We start from the raw sequence: 27,051 nt of genomic DNA on the forward strand, positions 1-27,051 counted from the left end.
CACTGTTATGATTAACTTTAACAGGCAAATATAATATTTCTCTTCCTTCCAGCAGCAATAAAGACGATAGAATCCAATACTGTTCGTATGAGGTTTTGTTTATATATTTCTATAACCCAATGAAGTTAGTAAAGCAAGGTGAAAGGATAATAAAACTGTGTAAACAACTTTTTCAATGTCAAATCAAATCCTTTAAAAGAAGGGACAATATGAAATAAACCAAACTTCTATTTTCACAAGTGTTAAACACACGTTAGGGAATTAAATTGGAAAATTTACAAATTTACAACTCAATAACAAAATCTTACAATTTTGGATTTAACCCAATGAAATACTCTCTATATTCAGTAACAAAACAGTGGGCCCACTTTCCCGCTATCACTCACACACCCACCCTACGTTGCAGGCCTGAGGGTTTTTCCCAGAACGCGACGGGTCCCGCGGTATGATGAAACGTCGTGGCTTTGGCTCGCGCAAGCGGCTAGCGGCTCTCCCACACAGCAACAGTGGAACTCCGGGCTTTTCCGGTCACCCGGAGCGCTATCTGTTTCTCCTTCTCTGCGTTGAATGTCGATCAGGTTCGTGCTAGTCACCACACAAGCACATGGAATGAACGTGCAAAGTGTAATCCGTGCTAAATATAACCAATACTTGCTAAATAAAGTTCTTATTAGCAAAATACAAATCACTGATGACGGATTCACTCTAGATATACGGGATTATCGTGTAGAATATCCTTTTCTTTCGGACTAACATAATACGCAATCTCCCTCCTCTTCTCTCTCTCTGCCACGCCTCCCTCCTCCTCCACCTCCACCTCGTGATCCGTACATTAAATCAAATTATATATATAAATATATAACTATATACATACACATGAAAACACTGAAATGAAACTGAATAAACAAATAATAAAAATAAAACACACATTATAATGTAAATAAACATATTAGTATCAAACCATAATTTAGCATCTTTTTATTCTCACCGGGCTACACTAATATATAATACCTGCACAACATTCCAATGAAAGAAAAAAACGACATTCTTGGGGGCAAAACGCAGGATCACTCTGTGAAAGGCCTCTTGTGAAGATGTCTGGTAATGGTGACTGAGTTTTTCCACGTCCTTTAGGACTCGCTTATTGTTCACGAGCTTTTCCACTTTGTGGAGAGGTATTGACCCTTGAATGACAAAAAGAAACATACTATTGTAAAATTATAAATTACTAGTAGTAAGCTTGGTCTGTACTTTGACTTAAAGAAGCACACTATTACAGTAATTACGGTAGTCAGCGTCAGACCGTTAATTTGTCCGCGGTTTTTAGTAATTTTTATTCAGATGGATAGGGCAAAGATTTTTTTTTTTTTTTTGAATGACCATATGTCCTTAACATGGAAATAACAGTTTTAACGTTAAAGAAACCTTTTGTAATCGGGTCACTTTTATTTTGAAGTATGTGAATGGGTAGTGGGTTACTATGACGAAGGCTTTGACTAAATATTCATATTGCAAGCCATAGATATGTATGTATGTACATATCTATGTTACAAGCCTTCGTCATTGGAAGGCAAGAACGTAACGTCCGCCTTTAAAAAATAATATCCATGACCAAGGACTTAACGAGGAACTTTAGCGCGGTCTACTTAATATTCATAAGCTCAGCCTTTACCGTAGTAGGGAAGAGATGAGCTATCACATGATTCTAAACACATGATCACATGACAGAATCAGTTCCACTTCAAAATGGCTTTAGGGTGTAATAGGTTTCAGAAATATTCTGCTAGTGTAATTTTGGCGTGTGTTTTATGCGCTCCGTGTGCGGCTCGCTCCAGGAGATGATCGCACAGATGTGGAGCTCAGCTGGAGTCAGGAGCGGAGGAGCTGTGGTTCATCCAGAGACTCGATCACTTCAGCGGGGCAGATACTCGAGTCTGGAAACAGGTAACGTTACTTCACTGCAGGATTACCTGACAAAAACCTGCTGCTGGCTGCAGATGGTATATGCGTGCACCATGACATTTAAATGGTACTCCAGAGTACTTCAAAAAATACCATGGTATTACTTTCTCTCTCTCTCTCTCTCTCTCTCTCTTGAACCTGTTGAAATAAAATAAACTTTAACAAAATAAAATGTAAAAAAAACGTAAGTTTATTTTATTTCAGCTAGATGACATTTTTTTTTCAATTTTATTTAGTTTATCTTTATGTAGGCTACTAAAATAACAACAACTAAAATGTGAATGAATGCTATATAGATAAATATAGACATGTTTATTTTTTTTTTAATCTGAGGAAAATGACAAAAACACTACATAATCACTGAGACGCAAACTTAAATGAAATAAAAATGAAAATAATTATAATAAAAATGTTCAAAATATTAACACAAACTAAAAAACACACAACAAAATTACTAAAAACTAAAACTAAACAAAAATAAATAAATAACATAAAAAATATAAAATATAAAGATAATTCAAAATATGAACAAAAATTAGTATAGTATCTCAATGCTAAAATAACCCTGATATAGGTACAGTACATATGTAATATACACAATTTCCAATATACTATTTAATTATTTATTGCTAAGTTTTTGAACAAAGTCTCTAATGCTCACTTATGCACAAAGGCTGCATTGATTTAAAAAAAATAATTTAAAAACAGTAATATTGTAATATATTATTACAGTTTAAAACTGTTTTGTTGTTTAATTATGTTTCTTAATATGTATTAAAATGTAATTTGTGTGATGGCAAAACTCAATTTTCACATATATATTAGCATTACCATGGTACAAATGGAAAGAATGTCAAAAAATATGTCATTACTTACTCATATATATATATATATATATTAGAGATATTTTGTGAATGACAGTTTCTATAGACCCGGTGCTATAGAACCTGGCTGCTTTACACACAGAAACTGGGCGCCTTGTGCTTGTTACTGGAGCACAGATACTGTGAGTGAAAGAAAGAAATAGTGAAAGAGCACTTAACAGAACACTAGATGGCACTACAAGCCAGTCACTGCCTTTCTGTTCTTTTCACATAGAGGATATCTATCTATCTATCTATCTATCTATATTAGCTCAATTATTGATTATTGATTGTTCTGTTTTGCGTCTTAGGGACGTGAGCACTGAGAATCTGTGTTTCCTCAGCAGTCGTCAGGCATTGGCTGATCTCGCTCACTTCCGCACGGTTACCGCAGCGACGCGGGGCCTGACCAATAGCAAGTGGGTTGCGTTTGGAGGCTCCTACCCAGGATCCCTTGCAGCCTGGTTCCGTCTGAAGTACCCACACCTGGTGCACGCCTCCGTAGCGACCAGCGCACCCGTTCACGCCACTGTCATCTTCCCAGGTGCGTCTCTTTATCAGGATTGATCAGAATTGACAGTCGTTTAACATGGTTGAAGTCAACATGACATCGTAACTGACTCGAGTTACTTTCTGAGTTCATGCTCCTGAGTGATTCATTATTTTTCTTTGCACTATAAGTGTAAAAAAAGTTTGTTTTATATCTTGCTCCAAATTTCTGGTTTTTCCAACCAACCGTCATCTAGAGAAGCTTTTTACCATTCAGTCAATTCTTGATGGATAAAATTGAGAAATCAACTTCTAAATTTCCACTCTACAGTATTGCTTTTTGTTAAATGTTCTTTTTATTATTCAGAAATGCATCTAATTCTGCAATTAAAATGAATCACACACACTTGTCATTTTTGTTATCTTGACTATTCTACTGTTTTAGGCTTTTAACCATGAAAAACAAGCTGCCTTGGTTTATAAAATGGCAGAAATATTAAATTATTTTCACTACTGTTCAATAAGATTTTTTAAATGTTTTTGACAGAAGTCTCTTCTGCTCACTAAGGCTGCATTTATTTATTACAGTAATATTGTGAAATATTATTAGAATTTAAAATAGCTGTTTTCTATATTAATATATTAAATGTATTTTAAAATGTATAAAATCTCATTTATTTCTGTGATCAAAGCTGAATTTTCAGCATCATTCCTCCAGTCTTCAGTGTCACATGATCTTCAGAAATCATTCTAATATTCTGATTTGCTGCTCAAGAAACATTTCTGATTATTATCAATGTTGAAAACAGTTGTGCTGCCCAATATTTTTGTGGAAACCGTGATGCGTTTTGTTTTTCAGGATTCACAGATGAATAGAAAGTTCCAAAGAACAGCATTTATTTGCATTAGAAATCTTTTGTAACATTATAAATGTGTTTATTGTCACTTTTGATCAATTTCATGCAAAATCATCGCTAGTTAAAAATAATCTAAACTTAGTTACAACTTACTGCTTTTTACTAGATGAACACAAAAGGAACATTAAAAATCATATTTATTTAAAGTACCAATATAAAAACATGAAATATGAAAAAAAAGAAGCATTATATAAAAAGCGCAATCTTCCTACAAAAACTTGTGGGTGTTGCAACAACAAAGAAACACATTAGAATAATAAGAAGTGGCAGCTCTAAAGAACAGAATTAATTTGAAATCTTTTGTAACATTATAAATGTCTTTTATTATCAATTTAATGCATCCTTGATGAATAAAAGTATTCATTTCTTTAAAAAATCTTACTGACCCCAGACTTTTGAATGATAATGTAAATATTACAAAAACATTAAGTAGTATAAATGTAGTTTTTTTTCTTGTCTCTGTCGTTTCTTATTTCTTGTTTCCAGTCTGCTTTTCTTGTCTTGTTTGTTCTTCCTCTGTTCCTCAACCCCCCGTCTCTTTCCTCCATGTTTCTGAACAGCTGGATGTCACCATGACATCCGAACCGCTTTTAAACAAGACCTTTCTCTGACCTACAGCTACACACACACACACACACACACACACACACACATTAATCACCAGTCTTCGTGACCGCGGTCTGCCGAGGGTGTATATTATGTCTGATGGGTCATATTTAAAACAACACCCCTGTACAGACATTAAAATTAAAAATAAATTGAGGGTTAATTATGGCGATGAGCAACTGTCTCTGCAGTGGAGACACGAGATACATGTGTTTTGCCGTCTCTCTCCGTCTGTGTGGTTAGGTGACGGGGAATGACTCCATGTGTGTCGGTGCAGACGTCAAACTCCGTGACTGTGGTCTGTCCTGCAGTGATGTCTTGTAGCATCGCTCCTCAGGATAGTGATGTTGCACTGACCACTTTCACAGAGCTTTTCATTGTGAGCGGCTCTTAGATCACTGCAGCGCTAGAACAATAGCTTCTCATCTCATGGCATTGTTTAGCGTGTGCTGTTTGTCCAGTCTGTTGCCTGAAACGTTGCAGGATCTTCAGGTTTCTGTGAGACGTGCATGATTATGTTTACAGCTGTTTCTGCTCTCATTTGTCATCCAACATTCATGACAGTTACGTCATATGCGTGCTGCTGATTTCATCCAGTCATCTGAGGCTTTGATAATAAGGCTTTTGGTTTGCAACATTACTATTACTTTTAGACCATGTCTAACGTTAAACTTCAGCCTAAAATGATTCCTTTTTTGCATAAAATGTGCTCACCCTCAGGCTATCCAAGATGTAGATGAGTTTGTTTCTTCATCAGATTTGGAGAAATGTAGCATTGCGTCACTTGCTCAGCAATGGATGCTCTGCAGTGAATGGGTGCCGTCAGAATGAGAGTCCAAACAGCTGATAAAAACATCACAATAATCCACAAGTAATCCACACCACTCCAGTCCATCAGTTAATGTCTTGTGAAGTGAAAATATGCTTGTTTGTAATAAACAAATAATTTAGACATTTTTAACTTTAAAACGTTGCTTCTGGCTAAAATATGAGTCTATAATCCATACTAATGCTTTCTACAGTGACAAAGTGGTCTGGTCTGAATCAGGAGAGAAATATGCACAGATCCAGCACCGTTTACAAGCAAAAACTGTTCTAAACAAATATGATTTTAATGTGAAAAACAGTAGTAATGTGTAAAATAGTAAATGGACATTTTCACAGGATGAAGCATTATTATGGATTATGAACTTGTATTTTGGGCCAAAGTGACGGTTTAAAGTTAAAAACACCTTAATGATGGATTTGTTTCTTACAAACACGCAGATCTTGGCTTCTCCAGATGTTAACTGATGGACTGGAGTGCTGTGGATTATTGTGATGTTTTTATCAGCTGTTTGGACTCTCATTCTGACGGCACCCATTCACTGCTGCATTGTTGTTGGTTTTGACGAATGCTTTAAGTCGCTGTGTGTCTGCTAAATGCATAAGTGTAATTTTGTTGTGTACTAATGAGTGTTGTTTAATTTTTTTCTGTGGTTGCAGAATATTTAGAGGTTGTGTGGCGATCACTGGCGGTGGAAAACCCAGAGTGCCCTCTAGTGGTGAAGAAAGCATCTGACATGTTGGTAGAACGACTCAATGACTCAATGTCAGGTAACTCATGCACACACTGATTTTAAGAAATTAATATATTTATTCAGCAAGGAAGCATTAAATTGATCAAAAGTGACGTTTATATTTCTATTTTAAATAAATGCTTTTCTTTTAAACTTTCAATTTATCAGATAATCCTGAAAAAATAAATGCCTCATGGTTTCCATAAAAATATGAAGCAGCACAACTGTTTTCAACATTGATAATAATCAGAAATGTTTCTTGAGCAGCAAATCAGCATATTAGAATGATTTCTGAAGATCATGTGACACTGAAGACTGGAGTAATGATGCTGAAAATTCAGCTTTGATCACAGAAATAAATTTACTATATATTCACATGGAAAAGTTATTTAAAATAATCATATTTCACAAAATTACTGTTTTTACTGTGTTTTTTTGATCAAATAAATGCAGCACGAGAGACTTTCAAAAACATTTAAAAAAAAAAACTTACCAACCCCAAACTTTTGAATGGTAATGTATGTGAGAACTTAATTGCATTTGTTTGAGAATTAATTTAACAGGTAAAAATGACATGGTATTCATGTACCTTAGTGACATTTCTAAGTAAAACAGAGTATTCAGCTGTAAATATTCAGCTGTTTGACAGAGCTGGAGTTGATTGGAAATGGGTTATGATATTATCGTTTAATATTTATATTTATTACATGTCCTTGATTACATCAGAAAGAGAAAAGTAGTCATCTTTGAGGTGGCAATTTAATTAAATATGTAATTTTAATTGATTATAGAGCAATAAATAGGGTCATTTTTTAATTAATGTTGACTTTATGACTTTTGCAATGATGCATTTATTTAAACTACTTGAACTGGGGATTGTATAGGTTTGTAATGGCACAGGAACATGAGACGATGTATAATACATGTGTTTTGCAAGGACTGAAAAGGCCTTTCTGTTGCAGTTGCAGCCGCTGGACTGTGACTATCCTGGTTTCAGTGTCCTTCTTAGTTCCGTTCGACTTGGGATGTGTGTGTGTGTGTGTGTGTGTGTGATTCTGAGATCCTGGAATGCCGTCTGTGTTCCGTAGCTCAGTTATGGAGCAGGGTCAGTCGTCTCAGCACGACCCGCAGAAAGAAAACACTCAATCTAAAACATCCTTCATCTTTCTCTTCCTTCCGGCCCACAGACTTTCTGCTGTCATGCCAGGCTGTGTTTGGAATGGACTACAAGGAACTAGTATGGTACAAATAAGCAAGAAATCAGAATTTTTATGGTGCAAAGTCTTTTAGAGAGAACTAAAAAAAAAAAAAAAAGTTTTAGGAGAACTAAAGCACTTTTGGCCAATATTTTATTATATATTATTTTTTGGGACATGTCTTTAATTATAATTACACGTTTCCTCCCAAAATCCTTCATTCTAATGTGATTTAAAAAAAAACAAGAATTATTATATATATATATATAAAATCTGTTTATATTTATTTATTTAGCAAAATCTGTTTTAGGAAAATAAAAGTTTTTGACCAATATTTTATTATGTATTATTTTTTAATGTTTTTCATTATAATCAAGCATGTTTACCCCCAAAATTCTCATTTTCATCACTGTAATGTGATTAAAAAACTGAAATATAAAATATTAGATTAAATAAATTTTTTATATTAATTTATTTCTCTCTCTCTCTATATATATATATAATTTAATACATATATATACAGTGTGTGTGTGTGTGTGTGTGTGTGTGTATGTATATATATATATATAAATAAAATCACATCAAAGTGAAAATATATTTTTATGTACATAAATGTTTTTGTGTAAACCATGCTTTTTTTTTGTCAGGATTCCTTGATTAATAGAAAGTTGAAAAGCACAGAAATTAATAGAAAGGTGAAAAGCTATTTATTTGAAATAGAAATCTGTCAGTTATTATCAATTTAATGTGTCCCTGCTGAATAAAGGTATTCATTTCTTTCAAAAGAAACTTTTACTGACCCCAGACTTTTGAATGGTAGCGTATAATCAAACTATAATTATACTTATATTGATATTAAGTAAAATAAATTGTAACTTGTAAGTTATTTGGACATTATGGTAGAAAGTGTTGGACTGCAAAGAATTTAACAGTTTATCTGGATACATTATGATAATGATAATTTTGGGGAAAAATGTGGTTAGTTGTCCTGAAATTCCAATGTCACAATGTAAAACTGCTTCATGGTCCTAAAATAAGCTTCATTTACTTTATTTTGGGGATGAAATGTGAGTTGAACGTGTTTTCCTGTGATTCACCCACACAATGACCTAATGCTTTCCCAAATATACAAACTGTTCCGTTCTGCTCGCTGGTGCGGGATGCCAGATCTGATGATGTCATCGAGCGTGTGGGTGGAGTCTCATGGTGGAGTGTTTAAAGTGGACAAGAGTGTGTGTTCTTCCGCAAATTATTTGGCGTCCAAATGACGCATTTGTGTTTGAATAGTCAGCATAAGCTGTGAAATCATTTCTCTGTCTCAGGTTGTGCTCTAAGCTCCAGATCCAGTCCCAGATGGATTCTGCGTATCTTTTGGAGTCCTTGGCTGGGAATTTTCATTACAACAAGGACAACCGAGCATTTGAGGTGTGTGAGGTCACTGTGTGTGTGTTAAGAGACGCACATGTTGACCACAAGCACGGAAATGACATGATCCGAATGAAACGGTTGCAGTTCATGAAGCCTCTGTCAGTCAGGTCAGAATTAAAATCAAAGAGTCAGCAAAGCTCAAGTCAAAAACCAGATTGGTAATTTGTTGAGTGTGTGTGTGTGTGTGTGTGTGTGAGTCAGATAAGAGGCTGGATATTGTCAGGACCTCTTGAGTCAGATTACCAATAAACCGCTGCGCTTCAGAACAGCAGGAGCTTTTAGAGCGGCGGGATTGAGTTACAGAGAGAGAGGAACTGAGTGAATGAGAGGAAAAAGCACTTCTGGAGACAGCAGACATTCATAATGGGACATTTTTGGAACAATCTAGGAAAATGAATCTTAAAGAAATAGTTCCCCCAAAAATGAACATTTGTTCAAAATGTACACACCCTCAGGCCATTAAAGATGTATATGTGTTTGTTTCTCCATCTGAACAGATTTGGAGAAATGTAGCATTGCATCACTTGTTCACCGATGTATCCTCTACAGCGAATGGGTGCCGTCAGAATGAGAGTCCAAACAGCTGATAAAAACATCACAATAATCCACAAGTAACCCACACCACTCCACTCCATCAGTTAATGTCTTGAAAAGTGAAAATCGGTGTGTTTGTAAGAAAGAAAGATTAAGAAAGAATTAGAAAGCATTATGGATTATGGACTCGTATTTTAGCCAGAAGTAACAGTTTGAAGATAAAAACATCTAAATGATGGGTTTGTTTCTTGCAAACACGCAGCTTTTGTCTTCTCCAGATGTTAACTGATGGACTGGAGTGGTGTGGATTATTGTGATTTAATGCAGATGTGTTTTGTGAACACAAGCCAAGGAGCTCTCTCTCTCTCACACACACACACACACACACACAGATTTCCTGGCGTGATCCAAGCAGTGATTGAGTGTGTAAGTGGAATTTGGATTAAGAGGTGTGTCTGTGAGTCCGGAATGTTCTCGGAATGTTGGTTGTGGTTCTGATAGATTACGGCTCACATCCTGATTACGAGTGGCTCCGAGACTTATGTCCTGAAATGCCTTTTCTGAATGTGTTAGGGGTTTTGAACTACAAATTCTGACAAAACTGTTTCAAGAAGTCGAACAAAATCTTTTTTTCATAGACATCTTGTGAGATAGAAATTATTTAAAGGGGTCATATGCTGCTAAAAAGAACATTATTTTGTGTATTTGGTGTAATGAAATGTGTTTATGCGGCTTAAAGTTAAAAAAACACATTATTTTCCACATACTGTACATTATTGTTTCTCCTCTATGCCCCGCCTTTTTGAAACGCGTCGATTTTTCAGAATTGCCACATTTTCTTGCAATTTTGAGTTTACATCTCACAATTCTGTTTTTCCCTGACACAGAATTAAAAAAAATTAAAAGGCAATTGCGACTTTTTATTGAACAATTCTGACTTTTTCTCACACAAGTTTAAATCTCACAATTCTGAGTTTATATCTTGCATTTCTAATTTCTCAGAATTGTAAGCTAAAAAAACTACTTTTTCCACCACAGTATAAAAAATACAAAAATCTTCCATAGTTCTCTTTCCTTTATAAGAGAAATCAAAGTTGAATAAGCTGGTGTGATATGAAAGACATGCATAATATAACTTCAAACAGACTGATTTAGCAATATAGATGTCTTGTTTGTATAATGCAAGACCAGGATGAGGTTTTAAAAGAGATCAGCACAGTTTTTATAGAAAAGCAACTACCCACATCTTACAAAAACACACTGTGAAGGTACCATGGTATACTGAATGATTGCCATATTCAAATTTCATGGTACTCCAATGCACTGTAGCCTATTTAGTATTGTATATGAGATTACTAATATAGCATGTCAAAACCCTCTAAAATAACCAATACTCATTTACCATGGTATTCAGGTGGCACCCATAGATACTGCCAAGTTAATGATCGCGTGTCTCTGGTACTTTTTGTTAGTCACGTCTTCAGATTCCAGTTGCACAACAGTTGTGTCCTAATGCCCATGTGTCATTGTTTTGTGAAAGCATATAATTATCCGCCGCACTAATCATTATTCTTGCGCGTGTGTGTCATTTCCTGTTTACATTAAGTAGAGTTTAATCAAAGTTTCGCGGAAGGTTTTTTTTTTTTTTGCGCCCCTTCCCCGAATTCTACTACTGCGAAGGCCTGGCTCATGAATATTAATTACGTAACGGAACGTTCGGCGGCCGTTAGTATTGCGTGGTTGGACGTCAACCAAGTGACGTCAGGCTTACTTAATTCATATTTATAGCGTCTTTCGTATATTTATGAGGAGGCGGAGCCCGGCGCTCAGGACAGAAAGAAATAAACGGAGGCGCGGCGGCGTGAGGAGGAACACGGACGCTCGCGGAAGACACGCGTCTCTAACGTTACCTGCATAACTTATCTGAAGAATTAGAGCTGCTTGTCCAGGTTAGTGGAGCATACTGCAGCTTATTTTTCACCCCTCAGACTGTCCAGGTTGGTTTATACTTAAATCAGGCATCTGCTACTGCTGTTGTAATTCCTAGATGTTATTATTGATCTATGGATACTACTACTAACATATGAGGGATGTGGAGATTGTTGTGGAGGATGAGCGATTGTTTCTGAGTTGTTGATTTCAGTTCCAGACCCCCGCCCCTATTTGTGTTCAGACTGAGTTTTAAAGCCTATAATTAAACGCAGTTGCTGAAGCTGCTATAAAAAGTTCACTGCGGTCATCGGAAGACAACGCTTTACTCACGCAGTTCACAGAAAACACTGTTTAACTGTCGTAAGACCAGTGTATACCAGACCAGACCAGACCAGATCAGATAAGACCAACATCAAAATAGACCTGCAGGGGCTAGTTGGATAAACTTAACCTCTATGTTAAGACCATCCTATGTATTAAGAGCTAGTTTGACCAGCTAGGAGTTGAAAAAGTGGTAATCGGTCTTACTTTTTGGATTCAAATTAGAACAATCTACCTTTTTATGTAACTGACTTTACAAAGTTATGACCAGTCTTAAAGAAGAAGAAAAAATAGATGACTGACTTTTAAGACTAGTTTTATGCAGCTGACACCTGTTTAACAGTGAACGTTCTCAGAACTTTGGCTAACGTTCTGGCAAGGTTCTCTCAAAGTTATATTAAGGTTAACAGAGTGTTTGTTCAAAGTCATTTTTGTGTCTTAATAATATTCTTAAAACATTTATACATTGTTCGTGGAACGTTTTTCTGAGATATTTTAGCTGGACGTTCGACTAACGTTTTTTTTTTTTTTTTATGTTACTAACGTTACTTGTTTAGAATGTTTAGAGAACATGTAAAAGTAACATTCCCATAATTATTGAAAATGATTAAATGGAATGTTTACATAACCAACCAACCAAACAAAAAAAGTTTTTAAAACATATTTTTTAAAAAGCTGGGTGTTTTGAATGTTCAGAGAACATTCAGAAATAACGTTTTCATAACTTAATGAGAATGTTAGCAAATCGTTCTTTTGTAACCGTTTCAAGACAAACATCAGACTAAATCAGTTCTGTTTTGAAGGTTATGAAGGAGTGTGTGCTTAATATGGTTTAATGTGCTGTATGGGTTATTGTGTGCTTAATATGGTTTAATGTGCTGTATGGATTATTGTGTGCTTAATATGGTTTAATGGTCATAATATTTGTCAGGAATGATAGTTATGCTAGCTGTGAAATGCACTAGTGAATGATTGATCACAACAGTCTGTTGACACTATGTCAGTAGAATGATAGGATATTATGGTGTCATTTTAAACAATTCTAAGCATTCACATTTTCTGTTCCTTTCTTAATTGCACCATTAAATAATCACTGGAGATATTTTCTGCAATACTGACTGTGCTCATCATTCACACACACACACACACACGTACATGTACACGTTTACTTCAATATCAAAATGTGGACACTGCATTGGCTACTTTAACCTAGCCAAGTCCATTTCCACCATGGAATAAAAAAATAAACAAGGTAATTGCAACTTTTCATCTCAAAATTAAGACTTTTTTTTTTTATCTCACATTTCTGAGTTTATATCTAACAATTCTGAATTTTTTCCCCTTGCAATTCTGAGAAAAGTCTAAATTGTGAAATACAAACTCAAAAATCTGAGAAAAAAGTCAGAATTGTGAGAACAAAAAGAATAAATTAAAAATAATAGAATAAATTAAAAAGTTACAATAAAAATAAAAAGTTATAATTTCCTTTTTTTTTTTTTATTTCATGGCGGTAGCAAAAAACAGAATTACGAGATGTAAATTCTGAGAATTTATTTATTTGTTTTTAAAATTGAGATGAAAAATTGGAATGGGAAAAAAAAAAACTGAATTCCGAGTTTATATCTCGCAAATTAGACTTTTTTTTTTCTTCTCAGAATTGCAATTCTAAGAAAAGGTTTTGGTAGATTTGATCAGGTTTTTGTACTTCTGGGTACAAATTTGTCCCCAAAATATGGTTAAGGAGACACGCATGCTCACACACACCCACACACACACACACACTCACTTTCCTTAATCAAATAAATTCCTGAGCCGCAGGGCTGTGTGACGGGAAACAGAATAGCTCAGGAGTGTGTGTGCACAGATCCAAGAGACCCGAGGATTGTGGAAATGTGTGTTGCTTGGAGCCGTTCTTTACTCCAGAAACATTTGTGCAAAAAAATAAAAAGAGTCTGTGTCCCGGAAAATCGCTGTGCTTTGGAGAATGCCGATAGAAAATCAGAGATCTCGGAGAGAAGCAGATATTTGTGTTGTGCTTTGTGTAAATGTTGTAAGTTATCATGTAAGAATGAGCCGCGGATCAGACGTCTGACTCTGGACAGGTTTGATGTGAACATGGAATACCTTGAGACATTTTACTATGATTCCCATTGAAGGATTTCTTTGGGTCAGGAAAGACTTTGTGCTTACAATCATCAAATTAAGGGTTTTAAATGTGTTTATGTGTTTATCCTTCATTTGTTTTGAATATGTTATACTGTCTCCCTTAAAAGCAACACTAGCAGCACCAAATAGAACTGCAATAGTAATGTACAGTTTCCCAACATATGGAAGTCCATGTGTAATAAAAGCTATAAGCCAAAGTGTTTTTTCCATGGTTTTCTGAGGCTCCGAGACAGATTCTGTGTTATCTGAACATTTGAAATGTGCATTTTATAATAGTTTTTTTTTTCTCTCTAAAAATGACACCATTTAAAGTCAACATAAAGTAACCAATTGAGTAAAAATGAATATTTTTTTATGTATGTGTAAAAGTCATTTCAGAGGTGCAGCATGGTATTCGATTTTTTTATTATTCTGTTTTGATTAAAAATAAGGCAAAATATTTTTCTTTGGAATAACATGCTCTGTTGAATTGTCAACAATAAGACATGTATGTATTAGAAAGTAAATACACCATTAGAATGTGTTAAGTAAATACACCATTTTGATTCCCTTTTACTTTTAGTCCTTGAAGCAGCACACAACTTTTGCTTGTAGTCCTGTTTGTAATCCATAAGCAATGAAATGCATAAAAATAGTGAAACATGTATTCATAAAAAGAATAAAAACAGTTTTTGTGAGCATTATTTTTTCTTCATCACTCCGTCTCTCTCTGTTCTTCAGGTGAGCTGCCTGTGTGTCCCTCACGATGTTTGTGGCGTTGCAGCTGTGTGTGTTGGTGGCGGTTTGTTCTCTGAGCGTTTTGGCGTCTCAGTCCCCGTCTTATGGAGAGAGAGGCTCTGATCTCGGCCTGCAGGTGTTTTTGCGTGTGGTCCAGGACAAACCGCAGGAGAATGTGGTCCTGTCTCCTCACGGCGTGGCCTCTGTCCTGGGCATGCTGCTCCCCGGGGCCCACGGGGACACTCGCCGCCAGCTTCTCACAGGCCTCAAATACAAGAAGACAGGTGTGTGTTTGCTCTGGTTTCATTTGCAGTACTTGTGCATTGAAATGCTAAAAAAATAGGAATCTCAAGTCTGTAAATGACATCTCCAACCTGATTTTTGTGTGTTGATTATGCTCTCAGGTCCATATAAAATATTGCGGAAGTTGCATAAGGCCTTGACGACCAAATCCAACGCTGATATTGTGACGATTGCCAATGCGCTGTTCCCCAACGAGGGCTTCAGCATGAAGGAAACCTTCCTGACAGCCAACAGGGAGAACTTCATGTGTGAGAGTCAAACCATAGACTACAGCGACCCAGAGAAGGCTGCAGAAACCATCAATGAATGGGTGAAGAACAGCACCAAAGGTACAGCTGACCCCTGCATCTGATACCCTTACCTCCAACCTGCATTCATTAAAAAGGATTTTTACAATAAAATATCTCTTGAAATGTCATATTTATCCCTGAATAAGCTCTTAGCCCTGAGAGCTTTAATTTTTTTTAATGTTAAATATGTAACTTGTAGAATATTTATATTAATAGTATAATAATGTAATAGGCACTTTCCATGAATAGTCTTCAAACTGGGTTACCATTATTATTTTTAAAGTATTAGAAGCATAAATCTGTTGAACCGATAATCAATTTGTGGTAGAGAAATATTTGTAATCTTACATTTTTGGAATTCTTAATCTTTAAAAAAAAAAATCCACATTTATAGGATGTTTATCAATAACTAAAAAAAACAACATTTGGTTAAAATGTACAAAATGTATTTATTTGTTTAATTAATTATTAATCTTAAAAATATTTTTCAAATTGTTAAAACAATAAACAGTATTTTTCTTCAAATTATAGAAAGTATAATTTTTTCAATAACTTTATTTGTTTGTTTTATATTTATTTATGAATGAATTATTAACTTAATTGTTAATCTTAAAATCATTTTCCACATTATTATAAGAAAAAATAAACTTGATTTAATTTACAAAAATTAAAGGTAACTAAAACAACATTTTGTTCCAGTATACAAATGTAATTTGTTTATTTATAAAAAAAAATTTATATTTAATATTTAATTTATTTTTAATATGAAAATTATATAAGAAAACAAATGAATAATTTTCTTGAATTTATTGGAAGTTTGTCAATAACTGAAAAATTACTTATTTTAATTTGACATATTTTATTTTAAAATGACTTATTTAAATGACTTATTATACAAACTATTTATTTATTTATTACAAAATCACTCAAATCAGGATTATAAACTGTATTCACTTTTTTATGGCAAAATCTCATACAAAATGATCACAAAACAAAACCGCTGATATTTATATTTAGTTTGACCTCTTGATGATTTCCTTTCATTGACAATTTGTTGGAAAAAGTGTTTTTTTAGGCCTTATTTAGTACTCCATTTGTGTGAAGTGGCAACTAATTATAATATTAATATTGTATAAATATATGTAATATTAATATATATAACCTGCTCTGTTTTTTTTTTTTATCAGGCCAAATTCCCAGTCTTGTCAAGGCAGATATGTTTGATCCGGTTATGACTCGGTTGGTGGCTGTAAATTCCATTTACTTCAAAGGCCTTTGGAAATCCCGTTTCCAAGCCCAGAACACCAAACCCAGAAGCTTTACTGCAGGAGACGGGAAGACATACAAAGTTCCCATGATGTCCCAGCTCTCTGTCTTTAGCATAGGTGAGATTTTCTCGCAGGTTGCATCAGATATTACACTCACACACATTCAGAACTGTTGAGTAATACAAGATTTTCCCGCCACGTGATTCATGCCATTGTCTGGCTATGTGTGGAACTGTTTTCCAGAGACGGCGATGCAATAAAAACGTGGCTACTTTTTAAATCGCTGGGAACGCTGGAGTATTTTAACTTTACAATTCCTCATAACCCAGCAGATGGGAATAAAATAGTGTAAAATGTGAATTAATTGAATTCTAATGCAAACGCCAAGAGTGTCTGGCCATCGTCAGAAGGATTTAATCCATGAAAACACCATAAACTGCTGTTTTACTAGTTTTGATATAAGCACTTTACAAGCAGAATAAAGTGTTTTATAGACCGTACGAAAGGACTGCATTTCTAAAGTTCACAGGGGTGACTGGGATATGATCCACACGCGCGTGTGTTGGATATTGGTTTTTGAGGAACATTCATATGCTGAAATTTAGGTTAATAAAAACTAATATTTAATAGTTAAGTGTACCATTTGACTCTTTATTAGCAGCATAAATGTATTTATTTGTTTTTGTTCTCTCTGCAGGTCAAGCAAGCACTCCAGAAGGTTTGAAGTATACAGTGATCGAGCTGCCGTATCATGGCAACAGCATGAGCATGTTTATTGCGTTGCCGTCAGACGAGGCCACGCCCCTGTCAGCCGTCTTGCCGCACATCTCCACAGCGACCGTCCAAAGCTGGACCAAACTGCTGGTCCAGAGGAGGATGCGCCTGCTGATGCCAAAGTGAGATTCCTGTCCTTAGCGTTATCCTTTAATATTCACTTTTTTTCTTTTTTCCCTCTGAATCAGTCGGCATCTTTTGGATGATGCAGTGTTATTTTAGAATGAATTAATATAGAATGTATTAATTATTATAATATTTAGTCAATATTAAATCTTAATATTGACTAATACTAATTGACTAATATTAATATGTCTATATATTTAGTTGAATATTAAGTCAATTATGTCAAAATTGAAAGTCAAAATGATGCAAAAAATTATAAGATGCTAAGTCTTAGTAAGATAAACAATTATCACATTTTGTCATAAATATGACTTTTTATCTAATTTTGGTCATAATTGATTTTTATCTTATAATTTTGACTGTCATAATTTGACTAATTATAATTATGACTTAATTTGATCATTTTGACTGTCATAATTGTGACTTTTTTCTCATAATTATGATATAGTATGTCATTATAATTTTTCTATCTCATAATTATGAATTATTATTGAATCATTTTGACTCAGTATGTCATAATTGTGGCTTTTTATCTCATAATTATGATTTAGTATGTTATCATTATAACTGTTCTGACTTAGAATATCATCATTTGGAATTGTATGTCATAATAACTTTTGTATCTCATAATTATTACTTAGTATCTTATGACTTTTTGATATAATTATGAGATAATTTTATAATTATGACTCGGTATGTCATAATTTTGACTTTTTATGTCAGTCACATTTGTATCTCATAATTTTGACTTTTTGTGATAATCATGAGAATCTTATAATTTTGACTCAGTTTGTCATAATTTTGACTTTGTCATAATGACATTTGTATCTCATAATTATGACTTAGTATCATAATTTTAACTTTTTGTCAGTTGTGAGATAATCTTATAATTATGACTCGGTATGTCATAATTTTGACTTTGGATCTCATAATTATGATTTAGTATGTCATAATTAACTTTTCTTTTAATTGACTTAGAATATCATCATTTAGAATTTTTTTTTCATAATGACTTTTGTATCTCATAATTATTACTTAGTATCTCATAATTTTGACTTTGTCATAATTATGAGACAATCTCAGTATGACTCAGTATGTTGTAATTTTGACTTTTTAATCTCATTATTATGACGTTTAATCTAATATTTATGTTTTATTTAATTTCAGCTGTATTTCAATGACCAAAAAAAATGTTTTAGGATTTTTAAGTTTAGTTTGAGTTAACAATAATACAGTTAGTTAACAGTACCACACTGGTCTGATCTCTAGTGAGTCTCATATGGATTCATGATTTGCCAGTCAAGCAGCACTCATGCTTTCTCCTCCTCTTCTCCGAGTAGATTCACAGCAGAGGAAGAGGTGGATTTGGAGGGTCCTCTCACAGCGATGGGAATCAAAGACGTCTTCAGTCAGACCAAAGCTGATTTCAGACACCTGAGTGAGTGACAGCTGTCAGTCATGTGCAGCATTTTCTTCATAAGTTCATTTTATGTGCATATGTTTGTGTTTGACCGAATGATATCTTTGGCTGTTGACTGTGAACTTCAGCCGCATGAATCACGTCTCTCAGTGAAGTGAGAAAATGAGTCAGAGTGACTCTGTTAGTGCTCTGGTCACCATCCAGAGACGCTCCCAGCTCCGCACAGCTCCAGATAATTCTCCTCAAAGCCTGTGCTTTATTACCATAATTCATGCTGTTAAGCCACAAACTTTAACCTGAATTGCAGTGAGTAGTGAATCACTGTGCCATTTCACTTTAAACTATAAAGAAACTTCACAGTTCACTCAGAAATGAAATCTATCATCATTTACTCAGCCACATGTTGTTATCTATTCAGTGGAACACAAAAGGAGAATTTTTCCATACAAAGACTGTCTGTCAGGCTCCAAACAGGATCAAAAAGTATCATAAAAGCTCTTTTTGGAGCTTGACAGGCATGTTCAGTATGAAATGTCATTGTACAGAGAACAGAAGAAAGTCATTGGGGTTTGGAATGACAGCAGGATGAGTAAATGATGACAGAATGTTTCTTTTTTGGTGAACGATCACTTTTACAGGATTTAAAGCCCTTCACATTCTTAAATCTTTCATTTAAAGGCACAATAATGTAAGATTTTTTTATTAAAATATCCAAAAACCACTAGAATGGTGTTATATATTTTGCTGACTTGTGTACTTACATTATCCCAAATGTTTCAAAGAATGTTTAAATCAAGAGAAATAAGCAATTTTAACTAGTAAGTCAACATAAAGTAACCAATTGAGTAAAAATGAATATTCAATAATTGTTTGCATGATGAAATGTATGTATATACAGTGTATAGGGTTTTATAGTCATTTTTATAATAAAAATCTACAGAAATATTTATTTTATTTTATAAATTATGAAAAATCACTCAAATTAAATCTACATAAAATGTATTTTTTCATAAATTATAAAATCTCTCTTATACACACATACATACATACACACATATATATTAGTTGACAGCACATTTCTACAACAGTAATTTAAAAAACTTTGCTTTAGTGTGTAATGCTGCTTCCACACAACTAGGTGTCAGTATAAGTCAAACATGGTTGCCACTGTGACCAAGCACAACAGAATGATTCCACACTCAGTCACGGCGTCATCAAACTACGCCTTTGTCTATTTGTTTATTTTGAATACGCGCTCTCTAGCGGCGAAAATTACATACTGTGCCTTTAAGAATCTCTTAAATTCTTAAATCTGAATTAGTTTAGCAAAGGCAGAAGTTCCCTGTTATGGAAGCCCATGTCCGCCACATAAGTGAAAAAATTATGGTTTGATAAATCATAATTATGACAAAGTCGACATTATGAGATATGAAGTCATAATTATGTATTAGAAATATTAATTTTTTTACATAATTATGACAATTAGGACATTTTTAGCATAATTTTGACTCATTTTGTCCGTATTTAAAATTTATTTGTCATAATTTTGACTTTTTAATAATTATAATATATAATTAAATATAATTATTTTGACTTCGTATCATAGTCTTACCTTTATCATAATTGATTTACCTCATCATTTTGACTTACGCCATAATTAGTTTTATCTCATAATTATGACTTTTTATCTTTAGTATGTCATCATTTTGACTAGTGATAATAATACTTTTCTATCTTATAAGTATGACTTAGTATGCTGTAAATCTCATATTTATGACTTAGTATTTCATAATTACAGCTTTTCTACATAATTGCCGTTTTATCTCATAATTATGACTTATGACAAAATCAGAACTGTCATACTGTCTTTTTATCTCATAATTTGTTTAGTGTGTCATCATTTTGACTTTGTCAAAAGTATGGGTTTATCTCATAATTGTGACTTAATATCACATTTTAATTATGACTTTGTATGCCATCATTTTGACTTATGTCATTTGACTTATGTTAATTTTGAAATCTCATAACTAGGACTTGTGTATTGTAATTTAGATTTTTAACTCATAATTATGACTTAGTAGGACAAATAATTTGATTGTCATAATTGTGACTCTTTGATATTATAATTATGATTTACCAGAGCATTATTTTTATTTCATATTAACTAGAGGAAGGAAGCAAGGAAGAGGTTTTGCAAGCAATGTAGTCCATAGCGTATGAGAAATACCTCTGGCGGTCTGAAGTGTGTTGTTCTGTTTCCCTCATGTGGCAGTCTGATGTAATGACATGCGTTTAGTGTATGAATGAAGCTTCTGTGTGCTAAAGCTACATGCTCTAAGTAAAGACTTGTGTGTTTGTGTGTGTAACAGGTTCAGAGTCTGTCTATGTGTCCAAAGCACTTCAGAAAGCCAAGATAGAGGTCAATGAGGACGGAACCAAAGCCTCTGCTGCCACCAGTATGTTACTGTGTCACATGATTCCTCTGTTTTTAAGTTGTTAGTAACTCTCAGTCATTGGATGTCCAGCAAGACCCTTCATCTGGGCTCATGATCCTAATATGCTTGTACTCTCTCTCTCATTTCAGCTGCAATCTTGCACGCTCGATCTTCTCCTCCGTGGGTGACTGTGGACAGACCGTTCCTGTTTCTCATCAGACACAATCCCACAGGTGCACACACATCCAGTCTATGGGCTTTTTATTGCTTTATGAAACTGTAATATTAAAATGTTCCTCGTATTAAAAATGCATCTCAAATCTGATCTCGTTCTCTTCTCAGGAACTATTTTGTTTGCTGGCCAGATCAACAAACCTTGAGCCAGAGATCAGAGGAGATTCGATCAGCTGTCCACACACTCTCTCTCTCTCTTTCTCTCTCTCACACACACACACACACACACACACACTCACACTCACACACACTCACACACACTCACTCACTCACTCACAGACAGATAAATATATTAAACTTTTGTCTTGGACTGTGTGTTCTTTACCCACTCAATTTCTCAAGTGTCTTTTTACCCTCATTTTGACTTTGTCTTTATTATCTTTATATTCTTTAGGAACATTTTATAAGATTTTATACATGGTTTATAATTTGTCTAAAGCAAATCTTTCTCACAAAATGTGTGCAACTTAAATGCTGAGATAACTTTTGTTTAACTTTTTTGTCCTTAAAATGTCAGTTTATTTGTCACATTAATGATGTATTTTCCGGCATTGAGTCTTGTTTTATTAAATAAGGTACTTAAACTGGCTCACTTTGTTTTTTTCTAACTCTAAGAAAACATTTGTTGTTTATTTAATAAAGTATATTCAAGTTAGCTGCTTTGGTAGTTTCATTTTTTATGTTTGATTAATGTTATATTACATTAAGACCAATAAGACAAGAAGAAAAATGATTTAATATTAAAAGTTTCTTATAAAACTGTGATATAGACAATTTACTTATATAGCACATTTCATTCACAATTATAAAGGTAAAAAGGTTCATAAATAAATTAATTATACACACACACACACACACACTAATGGTTATTTATATGTACAATCATCCATTATTTAGAATTATCTAAAAATAATTGCTGATAAAATATTAATCAAATATGCAATAGATGTTAGGCCTACATATTGTTATGAATACTTATCTTAACAGGCACAGCCTATAAATCCAATTTATTAATTATTAAAAAGTATTTAAATATAGAATGCAAAAAAGGTTCATAACAAAAATATTTGTAATATTTTATACTATACTTTTTTTTTTCCATTTATACTATAATATATTGCATTTATACTATATGTATGTTTTATGTATACTAATGTTAGGCCAAATATATTCACATATAATAAAATGTAAATAATTTAACTTAAAATAATAATTTGACAACATTCATGTAATGCACAATGTTCATAAAATATTAATAAAATATGCAATAGATGTTGTTAGTCCTACATATTGTTATGAATACTTATCTTAACAGGCACATCCTATAAATCCAATTTATTAAATGTATTAATTATTAAAAAGTATTTAAATATAGAATGCAAAAAAGGTTCATAAAAATATTTGTAATATTTTATACTATAATTTTTTTTTTCATTTAAACTATAATATATTGCATTTATACTATATGTATGTTATATGTATACTAATGTTAGGCCAAATATATTCACAAATACTAAAATGTAAATAATTTTACTTAAAATGATAATATGACAACATTCATGTAATGCACAATGTTCATAAAATATGCAATAGACATTGATATATTAATAGGAATATTTAATTATTATTACAGGCAAATTATATATTAAAATATTCATATATAATTAATCATTTATTGTACACAATAATAAAATTATACAGCGTAGTTTGGTTGCAGGAGTAACCCGCGGGCCTTTACGCAGTGTTTATTTTATTTTTATTTTTTACGTACGCGTTTTCTCGGAGCGTTACGGTATCTCGACCTGTTGTGGTTGAACTTGCCGAGCGCTCAGCTGACTCGAGAGGAGGAATCGTCGCACACAGCCGGGGAATCATGGCGGCGGAGATCCACTCGAGGCCCCAGAACTCCAGACCCGTTCTGCTCAACAAGATCGAGGGCCACAGCGACGGCTTGAACGCGGCGGTGCTGATCCCGAAGGAGGATGGAGTTATCACGGTCAGCGAGGACAGGTACACCCGCGCCGGTGCATACATGAACACATCATGATAATTCACTCTCTCTCAACACTTGGTTGATTAATTAATTCGGCTGTTTATTTCTTAAGGAACGTACATGTTTATTCTCTTACAAAAAGTACACGATAATATCAGATTACAGTGATATAAGTACTATAGTACTAAAAGATCACCATGTTTCTATAGTGTACTTCTATAGCACAAGTCCAAAACATCATGGTGCTGTTTGTGTTTTAATGTTTTGAACGGAAGCACTTGAACTTGACACACTTATTGTTGCTTAAAAAACTTTGTTTTGGTTTCAGATTTGAACTATTGAATTATTATGAATTACCATGTTAATCCTAGTTTTTTTGTAGTCTAGTAGAAAACCACATGCAGTTATTGTTATTACAGTAAAACTGTGGTTGGTATTCGTCACAATGTGAGCACAAATCAAAATCACTGATTCTTACAACTTTACACAGTTTTAATGAGATCTTGTGTTAATTTATTTTGGTGGTTTGTCTCAGACTTTGGACTGTGATATCAGTTTACAGGCCAAAATACTATATATTATTTATTACAGCTAGGGATTATTGTAGTTATTGTTGTGGTAGCTTGATATTCATCAAAAATAATCTTGCACTATTTGAAGGAGATCCCAATGACCAATTGTCATTTATTACAGAAATTGTAGTAACTGTGGTATTTTTTGGCATAAAAGGTGGTTTACCTTAGTAAATTGGAAATGTTTTCTTGTTTACAATAATGGAGATTGTCTTATTGATGATATTTGGAGCTTTGTTGCTTACATGGTTTTTATGTGGAAAAACTGCTTGGGAATGCATCTTAAACCAGTCTAAGGAGGTTAAACGGTCTTTTTCATGGTTTTAGAGGGGTTTTGGTTATTCATCAGCTGGGACACCAGCTTTAAAGTCCAGCAAAGCACCTTACGCTAGTTGAAGCAGGGATGTTGCTTAAAGGGGTCATATGATGCGATTTCAATTTTTCCTTTCTCTTTGGAGTGTTACAAGCTCTTGGTGCATAAAGAAGATCTGTAAAGTTGCAAAGACAATAATGTTCTTTTTAGCAGCATCATATGACCCCTTTAAGTTCCTCTCAGGATGAACACATAAGTGTTTGCTTTATTTCTGCAAGGCTTGAAATCACGTCTGATGTCGCCATGCATTTCAACGGACTCGTCTCAATGTTTCAAAAGAGTGACTTCCATTCAAGATAGGATTTAAACATCTTTTTAAATGCTAAACAGGAGAATCGAACTCAGACGGCCATTAAGTGCAGCTTAAAGATTAGCAGGAGTTCAATTAGTTTGAGAAGCAGATCTAAAGGAGATATTTTGGTAAAGAGAGAGTTTCTTTTCAGAGCAGTTTAAAGATCAGATCTTATTTGTGCTGTCAGAATCATTCATATAGTTAGAGTGTATGTAAATGAACAGGCTTTGCTTCTAAGGATGGGATTTTTTGGTATCTAAATGTTGTTTACATTTGAAACATTCTGGTTTTGGCATGACTGCTGACTGATGAGGCGTTTTAACAACTCTGGACAAGACAAAACCATGTTAGTGGAGATGCATATGTGGTGGTGTGCTGATTACCTACATGTTTGGCACATGAGAGCAGATGCACAAACTTTGCAAAATATGATATGCTTGAGATTTTAGCAGGAACTGAAACTGAAGGAATTGAGATTTCAGCTGCTCTGGGGACATGTGTGTTTCTGTGCATGACCATCACACTTCAGAGGGTTATTTTCATTAGTTTTTTTTATATTATGTTAGTTATTTTTTATTTGTATTTTAATATAACATTATTTTTATATCAATAGTTCATATAATATCTTACATTTAATTTAAAAAAAAAATCTGGGGACATGTGTGTTTCTGTGCATGACCATAACACTTCAGAGGGTTATTTTTGTTAGTTTTTTATATTATTATATTTTTTATATTATATTAATGTTTTAATTGTATTTTTATGAATCATTATTTTTTATATTTTTCATATATTTTATTCTATTATTCTATTATTATTTATTATATTATATTAAATTCTATGTATTTCATATAATATGAAAAATTATTATATATTTGGATTGATTTGCATGTTGTATGTTTTATTATTATTTTTTTTCCCAGGACGATTCGAGTTTGGCTGAAGCGGGACAGTGGACAGTACTGGCCCAGCATCTACCACACTGTGTCCTGTGAGTATCATTTCCCCCGAAAAAATTCAAATCGCATAATATTTCATCTCAAATATAGCGAGAGCAGGTTTGATGTGAATGACAGTGAACGTCACCAGTTGCAGCAAGTAAATTAACCAAAATAAAAATTATTAATTCTTACCACACAGTGTTCACGTGCAGATGTATGGTCGCTATGGTAACTCTGTTTAGGAGTGTAACTCTGTTAACTCTTAGGTAACTCTGTTACCATAGCAACCATTTCATCTCTTCATATCTCGCATATATTCCCTGGTGTCATCAGTAAGTGTGTACATTTTTAATATGCCGTTGCTCTTTTTGTTTGAGCAGCTTGTCATGTCAAATTCCAACTGGAGCTGTGTTTGAGAGAAATAAATTGAGAAAATTAGGAGTGTTGGAAAAAATAGCTCTGAAACTGTTATTTATACAATGTAATAGTATTTATTCTGTTTTTTTTTTAATTCATTTTTGTTTTAGTATTTTCAGTTATAATTTAAGTTTTAGAATTTTTGTCATTTTTATTAGTTGTTATTAGTTGCTTTTTTTAACTTATTTTTATTTCAGCTTTAGTAATTGTAGTAATTCAATTTCAACTTATTTCAGTTAGTTGTGTGGGCAACATTTCTAATTTTCATTTAAGTTTTTCATCTAATTTGTTATTTTATATTAACTTTATTTCAACTAAAAAAAGATTTTAAAAAAATGTAGGTATTAGTTTTTAAAACTAAAAGGCATTTTTTTGAATGTTTAATTTTTAGTGAAGTTTATGTTTTTCATCCAATATTTTATTTTAGCACTATTTCAATTAAAGAAAATAATAGTTGCAGTTATTCATTTTTAGTTTTTAAAACTAAAAACGCAACATTTCTAATTTTCATTTGTTTTTTTTATCTAATATTTAAAAAAATATTTTTAATAATTTAGTTTTTCATCTAAAATGAAAAAAATCTGTATTTTTAATAATTTAAATGTTAATCATTTAATAGTAGTTTTATTTGTAGTTAACAATAACAACACTAGTCAGACACAGATGTTGTTTTTGCTGCCGTCAGTAGCACAGATTGACACACTTCACCTTTGCGCAGCAGAAATCTGTGAAGTAGTAGGTCAAGTCTTTGTGTTTGTGTCCAGCTCCGTGCTCCTGTGTGTCATATCACCATGACAGCAGGCGGATCTTCATAGGCCAGGACAATGGGGCTGTTGTGGTGAGTGTCACTGTATCGCCCCCCTGAGGGTCAAAGTGCTTCCAAATCTTCAATGTTTTGTCTCTATGTCTCTTGCCTCTTCATA

At 33.6% G+C, this 27,051-nt stretch overlaps 3 protein-coding genes across 4 annotated transcripts in view; all 3 read left to right on the plus strand.

Annotated features, from left to right (window-relative positions):
- The first annotated feature begins 448 nt into the window (after nucleotides 1–448).
- On the plus strand, nucleotides 449–7,660 carry LOC107725181 (putative serine protease K12H4.7). The gene is made up of 5 exons (XM_016534360.1): nucleotides 449–578; nucleotides 1,806–1,944; nucleotides 3,173–3,369; nucleotides 6,323–6,433; nucleotides 7,584–7,660. The coding sequence occupies exons 1-5, from the start codon at nucleotides 449–451 to the stop codon at nucleotides 7,646–7,648; spliced, it is 642 nt and encodes a 213-aa protein (XP_016389846.1). The 3' UTR covers nucleotides 7,649–7,660.
- A 3,703-nt stretch (nucleotides 7,661–11,363) lies between these two features.
- On the plus strand, nucleotides 11,364–22,019 carry LOC107725191 (glia-derived nexin-like). Of its 2 annotated transcripts, none has more exons than XM_016534381.1 (9): nucleotides 11,364–11,551; nucleotides 14,694–14,974; nucleotides 15,095–15,322; nucleotides 16,471–16,668; nucleotides 17,249–17,447; nucleotides 18,792–18,889; nucleotides 21,241–21,327; nucleotides 21,456–21,539; nucleotides 21,649–22,019. In XM_016534381.1, exons 2-9 carry the CDS (start codon nucleotides 14,719–14,721, stop codon nucleotides 21,684–21,686), a joined length of 1,188 nt encoding a protein of 395 aa, XP_016389867.1. In that variant the 5' UTR covers nucleotides 11,364–11,551; nucleotides 14,694–14,718; the 3' UTR covers nucleotides 21,687–22,019. The 2 variants fall into 2 exon arrangements, with proteins under 2 accessions (XP_016389867.1, XP_016389858.1); XM_016534372.1 differs by having other exon boundaries at nucleotides 11,364–11,503.
- A 1,334-nt stretch (nucleotides 22,020–23,353) lies between these two features.
- The window catches only part of LOC107725100 (WD repeat and FYVE domain-containing protein 1), a 17,787-nt gene continuing 14,089 nt past the window's right edge, over nucleotides 23,354–27,051 (plus strand). The window contains 3 exon segments of the mRNA XM_074560123.1: nucleotides 23,354–23,550; nucleotides 25,694–25,761; nucleotides 26,893–26,966. Of these exon segments, the coding sequence (XP_074416224.1) occupies nucleotides 23,414–23,550; nucleotides 25,694–25,761; nucleotides 26,893–26,966 (279 nt within the window). The 5' untranslated portion in view covers nucleotides 23,354–23,413.

This window comes from Sinocyclocheilus rhinocerous, unplaced genomic scaffold, assembly GCF_001515625.1.
Source record: "Sinocyclocheilus rhinocerous isolate Xijiao unplaced genomic scaffold, SAMN03320098_v1.1 scaffold1755, whole genome shotgun sequence".
NCBI lineage: Eukaryota > Metazoa > Chordata > Actinopteri > Cypriniformes > Cyprinidae > Sinocyclocheilus > Sinocyclocheilus rhinocerous.

Excerpts from the sequence above, each read along its gene's own strand:
- LOC107725191 (XM_016534381.1), top strand. The coding sequence starts at position 14,719 with ATGTTTGTGGCGTTGCAGCTGTGTGTGTTGGTGGCGGTTTGTTCTCTG. Across the intron at positions 14,975-15,094 it reads CCTCAAATACAAGAAGACAG|GTCCATATAAAATATTGCGG; the intron begins GTGTGTGTTTGC and ends TTATGCTCTCAG. Across the intron at positions 21,328-21,455 it reads CAAAGCCTCTGCTGCCACCA|CTGCAATCTTGCACGCTCGA; the intron begins GTATGTTACTGT and ends CTCTCATTTCAG.
- LOC107725181 (XM_016534360.1), top strand. The coding sequence starts at position 449 with ATGAAACGTCGTGGCTTTGGCTCGCGCAAGCGGCTAGCGGCTCTCCCA. Across the intron at positions 3,370-6,322 it reads CGCCACTGTCATCTTCCCAG|AATATTTAGAGGTTGTGTGG; the intron begins GTGCGTCTCTTT and ends CTGTGGTTGCAG. Across the intron at positions 6,434-7,583 it reads ACTCAATGACTCAATGTCAG|ACTTTCTGCTGTCATGCCAG; the intron begins GTAACTCATGCA and ends TCCGGCCCACAG.